General features: G+C 34.9%; 1 protein-coding gene across 1 annotated transcript; it reads right to left on the reverse strand.

Moving 5' to 3' along the window:
• Positions 1 to 3,007: 3,007 nt before the first annotated feature.
• Positions 3,008 to 5,069, reverse strand: LOC146943636 (uncharacterized). The gene has a single exon (XM_085741900.1). It carries the CDS (start codon positions 4,798 to 4,800, stop codon positions 3,196 to 3,198), a length of 1,605 nt encoding a protein of 534 aa, XP_085598026.1. The 5' UTR covers positions 4,801 to 5,069; the 3' UTR covers positions 3,008 to 3,195.
• Between the last annotated feature and the right edge of the window lie 5,912 nt (positions 5,070 to 10,981).

Here is a 10,981-nt window from a genome sequence, read left to right on the forward strand (position 1 = left end):
CATAACACACCTAATCAGGAAAGTGTGCGTGTGAGTGCCTCATTCTTCATGATTTTTTTTATAAAATAAAAAATAAAAAAATTAGAGACATCAAAACAATAAAATAAAAAAAATAAAAAAACGTTCTGATACATGGAGAAATTCTTGTGTGAACCAGGACCAAGTGAACCAGGACCAAGAAATGAGGTTTGGTCACACATAGAGTTTTTTCTTTCTTTTTTTACTGTTTCCATTTTCTCTCTCTTCTCTCCTCTCTTCTCTCTTCTCTCTCTTCTCTCTTCTCTCTTCTCTCTTTGGTTGTGACCAAGAAATGAGGTTTGGTTCAGGTTCACACAAGAGTTTCTCCTGATACATGAACAAACATGAGGTGTTGGTCCAGCGTGGCCTAAACCTTGTGGAAGACAGACACAATTTAGAAATAAACTTTCAAAATTCAAATGATGTTTCCTACTTATCTTTTTTGTCTTAAATCTCCATTTCCTACTTCCTAGGGGCAATTGTTTTCATAGTTTCAAATTTCGAAAGATAAGTAAAGTCTATACATAATAGTTTAAATCTCCATTTCCTACTTCCTAGGGGCAATTGTTTTCATAGTTTCAAATTTCGAAAGATAAGTAAAGTCTATACATAATAGTGTGCTCATTAAAAAAATATCCCAAAGAAATTGGAATATTCTATTTTTAAGACAATGTAATCCTACGTCTCAAAAATTAAGAACATTGTATAATATATGTAACGGTCGAAGTTTGAACCCCAAACTCTCCACTTAAGCCCGTTTATTTGGAGTTTTAAAAAAAATTAAACCAAAATATCACTTTTTTTATTTATGTAGCATGTTTGTTTCAGATTTTTAACAAAATCATTTTTATCAATATGAAAATATATTTCTAGTAGTTTTTTCAACAAAAAAAAAAATTCTAAAAACAAAAAACTCACGTGTAAGAGTTTTAAATCTTAAAAAAATAATTTTTATGATAGTAAATAAACAGAAATAGCTTCAGATTTTTTTAAAAATCTCTAGATTCTTTTTACCTAAAATCTATTTTTCTAAAGCACACACCCTTATTCAACTTAAAAAATAATTATTAACCACTAGGTTACTTCATCAAAAAAACTAAAAAAACCGAAACATGGCTTTTTTTAACAAAAAAAAAAAAAAAAAAAGATACACAGCCGAGCCCAAACGACAACTAATGTGAAATACAGTGCAGAAAGAAAAATCAACATCTTCCCATTTCCAACTTCATTATCCATCGATCATCACACTTGCCTTGTCACACATAGTAGTTGACAAAAAACTAGTTGAATAATTGATGATAACTAGTTGACAAAAAACTGGCTTATGAAATAGTAACAAGGCAACCTCATGTTGAAGGCAGCCTGTCAAATCTTTATGAAAACATAAATACCACTAACAACTCATCTGAGAAGAAATAAAGTATATGCTCCCAAAATATAAACACATCAGAAAAATCAACAAAACAATAATATCTATGATCTATCAATGACTGTCATAATCCATGTTCATGACTAATTTCTATATTCATTATAGACTCTTTACCACTGACTGAAATGTTGAAAGTATAAAACTTGTTCTAAATTTCCTGATCAGATTTGCACTTTAAATCAAGTTAAAAACAGCATGCTTGAAGCACCTGGCAAATAAAAGACATGGGCAAAATTACATGATACAGATTGAGACCTGAAACAAAGACTTCAAGATAAAAACTCCCCATAGAGAAATTCAATTTTTTCAACTTTTTCAGTAGACAAGTGCATGAATTTGAACAAAAGGGACAAACTAGCAAATATATAAACATGCTTATCAGAAAATCTTTGCCCTGCTAAAATTTATAAAGGAGGAATCACTATATAAGCCTATTTCTGAAAGGGAATAGAAGCACAAACAGAGGGGACCCAGATCCTGTGCAGCTGGCAGCTTGGTCCAACACAGTATCAACCTTCGGATTCGTTCGGATGAACCAAGCGAAAGAGAATCCATTTCGCAAGCAGAGGCAATGTTGTCAATCGCAGAAAATGACGGCTTGTTCAAATTCAGCTATGCTAGAGTAACATAGAGTCGTTATATAACCGCTGTATGACAACATTTTACACTAAATAGTGTATCGCGGAAAAATAGCAATTCATATTCCGCTATAGTGCCGCTATTTAACAACATGACCACAAGTCATACAATTTTAAGATGGCAATAAGCAATGCGTAGTAAATGTAAAACAATGTATACCAAACACATACCACATTGAACTCATGAGCAAATACCGGCACTTTGAAAAGCAGAGGCAAGTAGGCGAACAATAAACAATCTCCAACAAACGTGAGTGTTAGACTCATGGGTAAATACTAGTTCCAAGTTTAGAGATGGAAGCAGAAGACTAACAACTGACCATGATTAGATTAATGATAAAAAAAGGGGAAACAACAATATACAGCGTGAGAGCTCCAAATAATACTTCAAGATAAAAGCCCCCCAAGAGAATTTTAGTTTCTTCAATTTTTTTAGTTGATGACATTTGAACAATTTAACAAAGAGAAACAACTAGCAAGATATAACAAGAAAGCAAAGCCACAGAAACACCAAAGAAGAACATGATAGAAGAAAAAACGTTTAAGCAAGAAATCAAGCCTTGTGAGTTGTGATCTCTCATTAGGACAAAACATGAACGACACAACGAAACACACAGATGCATTCAGAGAATCACTAACAAGCATGGTTAGTGTGCCAATAGATAATACCTGCACATAATAAGTAAGAATTAAATGACTGTCATGCATACAGTCTGGAGTCAATGACCAAGTAAAACAGCAAGCTAATAATTCTCGTTTATTGGCGCGAGCGAGACTGAGCTTAGGTGCATAGCGCTTAAATAAGTGGTTGAAGAGTCGCTTTCCATCCCAACAATGACCGTGTGACATGATCAAAACATGAACGAGTAATATATCGTGATCAAAACTTATGAGTAATATATCCTTCCTAATCTAGATGAGATAAATTAACCACCCTTGCATTTTTCAAAAAACAAAGTACCAAGGTTGTTATGAGACTAAACAAAGACAATAATTCACAGAATGTCAGGCAAGTTCAGCATGAAACTGTGCAGCCAGCAAGTAACAAAATACAAAGTAGCACCTACATTGTATTGTACAACAACAAAAAGAAAGCCGGCGCCTAAAAGACTAATGACACTTAACCTTGTCATCTGCAACAACATTAAGAATTGGCAAGCTACTAAGGAACTCATCAAGCCCTTCAAAAAACCCAATCCCTTCAATATTATCCTCGGCATTCCCTGTCCCGTTCACGTTCCCCTGTCTCACTCCACTAGCAGAAGCTTCTTCCACCTCATTGCTGAACTCCACATTCAAATCCAACTTACCCAAATTTCCAGCACCTCTCCTTCTCAAACCACCCACCACAGCCTTCTTACCAGCTTCAACATTTGACACCATTGCAGGCACAGAAGTAGCATCAACAGCCTCATCATCAACCACATTGTCACCACCACCACCATTGTCATTCTCAGCATTACCATTTTGTTGAACCCCCCTCCTAGGCCTCTCAATTGGTCTCCTTTCAACATCAGCACCACCACCACCAAAAGCCCCTCTTCTTCTCTTCCTCCTTCTCCTACCCATCCTACTCCCTTTGGTACCCCGCCAATCACCATCACTGCTATCATCATCATCAGTATCATCAGAAAGCTCCGCGAACGCTGCACAGGTATCATGATCATAATAACTAAAAGGCCCCTTCCGAGCATTCTTCTTCGCACCATTCATAGGGCAATGAAACAAAGCAGACATAGGATTCCATTCCGAAGAAGACCCATTGATATCCTTAAAATTCCCACTAAACCCTAAAGGAAAATGCCCAAAGCTACAGAAAAAACCACCAACCTCTCCCTCGTCACCGTCTTCTCCAGTCACCTCCGGTGGTGCTCGTACTACCACTGCATGAAAACCCCTCTTACAATTCTGACACCGGAGTGTGCAATCAACATAAACCTTAGGATACTCAAACATGCCATAACAGTAAGGACAGGCCGTCCAGAAAGTTTGACCGTCAGTTTCACCGGGCTTAGCCCCAGCAGACTCCGGCCTGGGCCTAGGCCCAGTAGACTCATCAGCATTGACATGACTCGGCCCATTGTTTTGTTCCTCATCAATCACCCTAACAGGTTCATTGGTTGACCTAGGGTTTTGGTTTTTTCTCTGTTGATGATGATTGTAATTGTCGTTGACTTGAACAGAAGGAGGAGGATGAAAATGCTGTGGTTGCGGTTGTGGTGGTAAAGGAAATTGAATAGGTTGCGGTTGTTGCTGTGGATGTGGTGGTGGTGGTGGTGGTTGTGGTTGCGGCGGTGGTGGTGGTTGAGTAAGAAAATGAAGCTGTTCATCATACAAAGCTTTCTTATGAGGATTTGAGAAAATGGACCAAGCATCGTGAACAAGAGAGAAAGCATGAGCAGCATAAGCAAACGGGTTACGGTTCGGGTCAAGGAGGATTGCAAGACGGCGATATTGATCGGCGATATACTCAATATTCTGAGTATAGCGAAGGATTTGAAGAATGGCGTAATAATCAATCTGTTCTTTGATTCTAGCTTCACCGGCTAAGAGAGTGTCGATAACCGCAAGAAGAAGTTCAGTGGCTTCGAATCTCGGGTCGGATTCTTGTGCCCGAATGGCGAAGGAACGGGCGCCGTGTAAGTCACGCGCGCTGAGGAGTTTGTTGGCTGTGTATAGCCATCGTTCAGCTTCACCTCTGTTGCTTCCATCCATTCAGAAAAAACGTTTGTTTGTGTTTGTGTTTCTGCCTTTGTGGTTGCTAAATTAAATGTGAGTGAGTTTGGTAGTGAGTGAGTGATTTAAGAGTGAAAATGAAAATGCATTGAAAAATGGAAGACAGTAGGACTTAGGAGAGAGTGAGATGGACGAGAAAGGACATGGATTGACTACATGCAAGGGTTGTGGGTTGGGGTAGTTTGGTCATTGAGATGATTACTATACAAACGAGTATCACATGGAGAGAAAGAGAGTGAGTGTGTGGTGACATTAGATTGGGTGGGGTTTAGTATGGGAAAGGGAATTTCTTTCCCATGATGGGAAAGTTTAACTGTAGCCGTAGATTTAATAGTTTTTTATTTGGATGGCTGAGATATGTTACTTGATAATTGTTGTAACTTTTTTATGGTTATTGTGTAAAAAAAAATTGACCCCACCAATTCATTATAAAACAATATTTCATTTTTCTGTCTCTTAACGTTAATTGCAGGCTATTTGGTATAGAATTTAGCAATACGTGATGGGCTACTGATTTAGAAATTGCCAGATTGCTATTGTTTATTCTGAAGAACATTAATATGAACTTTTTTTTGTAAAATTAATTAAAAAGTATAATAATTGATTTTCGAATTAAATAGAGGGATAATTTTGTAATTTTGTCCTCTTCTTAATGCAATTTCATCTCCTCTCTGACCAACCCTCCTCCTGACTGCCCCTCGCTCTCTACTCACCACCTCCCTGCAACACCATGTTCTCTACCCTATCTGCAACTTCCATCTACCCTTTTATCACCCTCTTCACTTTATAGACACCACAGACATCACTGTCACCTCCCCTGCCAACATTGTCCTCCGCCTTCAATTTTGAGAGTTGCAAAGGGCGATGGGGGTGAGAAAGAGTTCGGAGACGGCGTAAGGCTCGGTGGTTGGTCGCCGATGAGAAGTTAGGTGTGAGAGAGACCAAGAACGATGTCGGTCCGATGCGGTGGGTCATTGCCGACTGTGAGGAAGAGAAGTCCATGAAAAGAGAAAGGGGGAAGAAAGGGAATGAATGAAGAGAAGCACATGTTGCTTCGAATTAAAAAAAAAACTCAGTAATACAGTAGATCACATGTCCATGTTATCTTAACTCTAATCTCAATTCTGGTATAAAAGGGAAGATGTATTAGAAATTAATGGTTAGTAAAAGTAGTTTGTGTTGACATGAAAAAAAGGGAGGTGAATCAGTAAACGACAGAAAATATTAAAATATGAAGGTTAGAGTTTTTTTTGTTTGAACTCAACTGAAGGTAACCGCCACCTGTCCTTTAAAATTGGATTTTCCCATGGTGGGAAACAACTTTAGTTTCCCAGGCTAAATGCCACCATTAGATTGACCTTGACTTTGGGTTAACTTAACATGAAAAAACATACACACCCCTTTGTGGGTTGTGTTGTAGGTGGATGTAAGAGAGACAAAGTTAGAAAAGGGTATCAAATGTATCTTGTTACAACATTTGACTTGCCATTCTATCACCTAAATAGAAATTTTATATTGAAAATAATAGTTTTTTTAGAAGTTGTATGGATGGTGGTTCTTTAGAGCATTTATAATGGAGATCTTTTGTATAAAATAATAATAATAAGGGTTAAATATGTTTTTGGTCCCTATAAATATGTCAACTTTTTGTTTTAGTCCCTCTAAAATTTTCCTTCAACTTTTAGTCCCTATAAAATTTTCAATCTTTACTTTTGGTCCCTCTTTTAAAGTAAACTCATATGTAGAATTCATATTTTTTAATAAAATTTTCCAGAAAAATTCAAAATATTATAAGAATCACTCCAAAAAAAATTTAGAATTTTTTAACAAAACATGAATTTAATATGAATTTTTATAGTTTTTACGGTTAAAAATTCATATTTAATTTGTGTTTTGCTAAAAAATTCTAATTTTTTTTAGGAATTTTTTTTAGAATATTTTACACATTTCTGCACAATTTCATTAAAAAATGCATAAATTAAATTAAAAATAGGGACCAAAAGTAGTGATTGAAAATTTTATAGGGACTAAAAGTTGAAGGAAAATTTTAGAAGGACTAAAACGAAAAGTTGACATATTTATAAGGACCAAAAACATATTTAACCCTAATAATAATAATGGAGATCTTCAATTTTTAGTACTTAAACGGATTTCACATATATACATCACTTATTTATAATAAAAAAATTAATATTAGATTAGTTGTTTAGGAAAATAACTTTATATTAGATTAAAATTTCGATAGATTTCATTAAATTAAGTAGCTTTTACATAAATTTAGTTAGATTTGTTTCAATTTCAACCAATTATTGTGTATTAGAGAATTTATTGTTTTTACATTTCACTTTTAATTGATGATGACCTGGATATCTTATATACCAAAAGCAATTTTGAGATGATTCGTCTTTCACAAAGTTGGTTAGACAACAAAAGATTATACATCTAATTTTAAAGATGAATTATATGATGATGACTCAATTAAGTCCATCGTCAATTGAGTCAAATTTAATCAATGGTCCATATATATTCTTTAAAATATAAACAAGAACATATATGTATATTCACACACAATCATGTCGCTACCTTCCCCGATTTATGTGATGGTTTCGCCTTCAAATGGTGCTTCTATGGTGAATTTAGAGTTTGTTTGTTATGGATTAAAAAATATAAGTGATTATGAATTGAATATAAGTAGTGCTAGCATCACTCTCTTTTGAACACTTTATCTAACACTAGTTTTCTTATTGGTATAAATTATTATGAGTCTACATATTGGAAATAGAACCCACACAAAATGGTGGGACATACATTGATTTCATTCAATAAAAGATCGAGTACTAGAGAAAATGTTCAAAAGTGAGTGTTGTTGGCATTATTTTTTAGTGGTTGTATAAAAAATCATAATATATTTTGCGATTGATATCGTAGTAAAAAATCATTTTTAAAATAATAATAATAATAATAATTTAGTTTGTTTTGATACAACTAAAAAAATGATTTTTTGTTACAAGACTACCTCAATCTCTTCACACTTATTTTCTCTCTCTTTTATCAAAAAAAATATTTTTGAGAAGTTACTCTTAACTGCTTCTCGCTTGAAACTATTTTAAGATATTTTTTTAGATTCTATTTTTTTTTAAAAACTGTAACAAACATATGCAATGCTCTTGAAAATAATTATTTTATTAAAAAATATATATTTTTTCTAAAAAAATCTATAACAAACATGAGGAGTTTGTTGGCTGGGTAAATCTATAACGAACGTTTGTGTTTGTGCCTTTGTGGTTGCTAAATAAATGTGAGTGAGTTTGGTAGAGGGATTGATTTAAAAGTGAAAATGAAAGAGCAATGCATTGGAAAATTGAAGACAGTAGGACTTAGGAAAGAAAGACATGGACAAGAAAGTACATGGATTGACTAACATGCAATGCAAGGGTTGTGGGTTGGGGTAGTTTGGTCGTTGAGATGATTGTAAACAAACGAGTATCACATGGCAGTGGGAGAGAGAGAGTGTGGTGACATTAGATTGACCTTGACTCTGGGTTAACTCAACATGAAGAAAAAAAACATACACCTTCGTGGGTTGTGTTGTGTTGTAGGTCGATGTAATGTAAGAGAGACAAGGTTAGAAAAGGGTACCAAATGTATCTTGTTACAACATTTGACTTGTCATTCTATCACCATCTCTTGAATCTCGAATAGAAATTTTTATAGAGGACTTGTCGTTAACCACCTTATGTGGATAAACATCTCCTCTACCACTCTTAGGCAAAATTTATAATAAAAAATCATTCTTATTCATTTTATTTGTACAAAAAAAATGGAAAAAAAAAACAATGTTTTCTCTCTTATTCACTCCCGTGCCTCTCTTTTTCCCACCGTCTACCGCCGTTTTGTTTTCCACCACCGTTGTCGCCCCGTCCTGGCCTCTCTCGCCACTACCATCGTCTCCCTATCATCGTACCTCCGCCCCACCCCCCTCTGCAACACAACACTCCACCAACACCACCACTGTCGTGGCCTTCACACCATCCACAACTCTTCGTGTTCACCACCCTCAAATCGCACCACCGCCATCATTATGTAAGTCTAGCCATTACCATCATAGTTGTCGATGTTCTCACCACACTCTGTCAACATCGTCGTCCTCGTCACTGTCCTCCCGCTCCACCATACTCCGACCACGCCGTCGTCGTCGTTAGATAGAGAAAAAACTCAGGCGAGGGAGAAGAGAAAACGAGAGATAGATCAGCCTAAGAAGAGAGAAGGAGTGGAGAGAAAAGAAAAAATGCAGATAAGATTGGAGGGGAGGGAGCGAGTTCAGAGAGGGTGAGGAAAAAGGGAATGTGAAATCTCAATTTTACCCCTTACTTTAATAAAATTGCATAATTGTCATCTACATCATCAATTGGTACAAAGTGTGTGCAAAAAGGAGTGGTCAATCTATCATTTTTATAACATTTTAGCTTTTTAAAAAGTTGTATAGATGGTGGTTCTTTAGCAAGTGTTTTAAAAGTACTATTAGTAGTTTTTTACTTCAGAGAAATAATATTTAAATAACAATTTTATGACAACTTTTTTTTTCTTCAAGTTAACATTATGTTTTCATTTTCTCTCTCTATTGTTTTAATTTTTGTGCTAAGACCTGTATTAACGTGAAAAAATATTTGTGGGTTGTGTTGTATGTAGGTGGATGTAAGAGAGACAAAGTTATAAAAGGGTGCCAAATGTATCTTGTTACAACACCTGACTTGTCATTCTATCACCCTCCTTAAATCTAGGCTTAATTGCATTTTTGATCCTCGCATTTTTACCAACTCACGAAATTGGGTCCGTCTTTTTCAAATCAAACAAAGTTGTCCATATGCTATTTTTTTTTTTTTGCACTTTTGATCTTAACCCCTATTCTGCCCTCCAAAAACGATGATGTGTCCAATTTTTTAATGAGGTGGCATGCAAAGTGAAAATGTGGCAACACACATGTGGAAAAATTGATGTCCACATCATCAAATATATATAAATAACAATTTAAAATTTTATCTTAACTAAATTTAATTGCTGAAACATAAATAAAACTTAAATTACAATATTTTTCCTTTATCATCACCATCCTCTTCTTCATCATTCCTATCATCAAGCTAATTATTTATTGGGAAATGCTAACAAGTGCCCTTAGGGCACTTGATAAGAGGTTTAAAATAGAAACTTTGTCTTGAAATTTGTGTATTCAACACATTAAAACATCAAAAAGTAACTTTTTTACATAAAAGTTATCAATTTTTTCCATTTTTTGAATCCTTAACAAGTGCCCCAAGGACACTTGTTAGCAAGACTCGTTTGTTTTATTTAAATTATAGTAAAAAATATGAGTTTTAAGTTAAGCCAAATATTACTACAAAGAACATCATCATCATCATCATCATATCCATGAATCTAGGTTTGCAGAAAAGAAAAAAAAAAGAAAAAAAACTCCTTCTCCTCATCATCATCATCAACAACAACAACAATTTGGGTTTAGAAAGGAAAAAAAACTTAAATAAAAAATTGTACCCATGCCCACGAATACCCGTGGGTAAAATCCGTTACGGCACGGGGCGAGTAGTTACACGGGTATTCATGGGTATAATAAACGGGTATTTGACTACCCATTATTATATGGATACATACACATATTTGATTGTACTCATACCCGATTATCTTATTTTATCTTATTACTTAAAAGTCGTTATCTTATTGAAGGAAATTTTACCGTCCACGTAATATTCCTCCTTAATAATTTTTTTTTTAATTCGTTCACTGTTTCCATTTCATTCACATCATAAAACATATCATATGGATTGTGTAAGAATCATGAATTTTTCATTTATTATGTATGATTTATGAAATTTTGAATGGATTGTGTATGAATGTTTAAAAGTTGAAGTTTTTTGGTAATTAAAAAAAGTTATTATTTGTATCAAATATAAATAAATTCAAAAATTAATGGATACCCATTGATACCTCAATACCCGCGAGTACCTGCATAGTGGGTATCCACGAGGGTACGAGACGGGCACATGCATCATATTTATCAACAGAGCAGGGACGGGTATCATACTATCTGTACCCATGAGTACCAATTGACATCCCTATTCTACGGTTATTCTCTCTCACTAACTTT

Source organism: Medicago sativa, chromosome 2 (assembly GCF_051527215.1).
Source record: "Medicago sativa cultivar Bolivia chromosome 2, Bolivia_mono, whole genome shotgun sequence".
Classification (NCBI taxonomy): Eukaryota; Viridiplantae; Streptophyta; class Magnoliopsida; order Fabales; family Fabaceae; genus Medicago; species Medicago sativa.

Coding starts and splice junctions, on each gene's coding strand:
- LOC146943636 (XM_085741900.1), bottom strand. CDS start 4,800: ATGGATGGAAGCAACAGAGGTGAAGCTGAACGATGGCTATACACAGCC.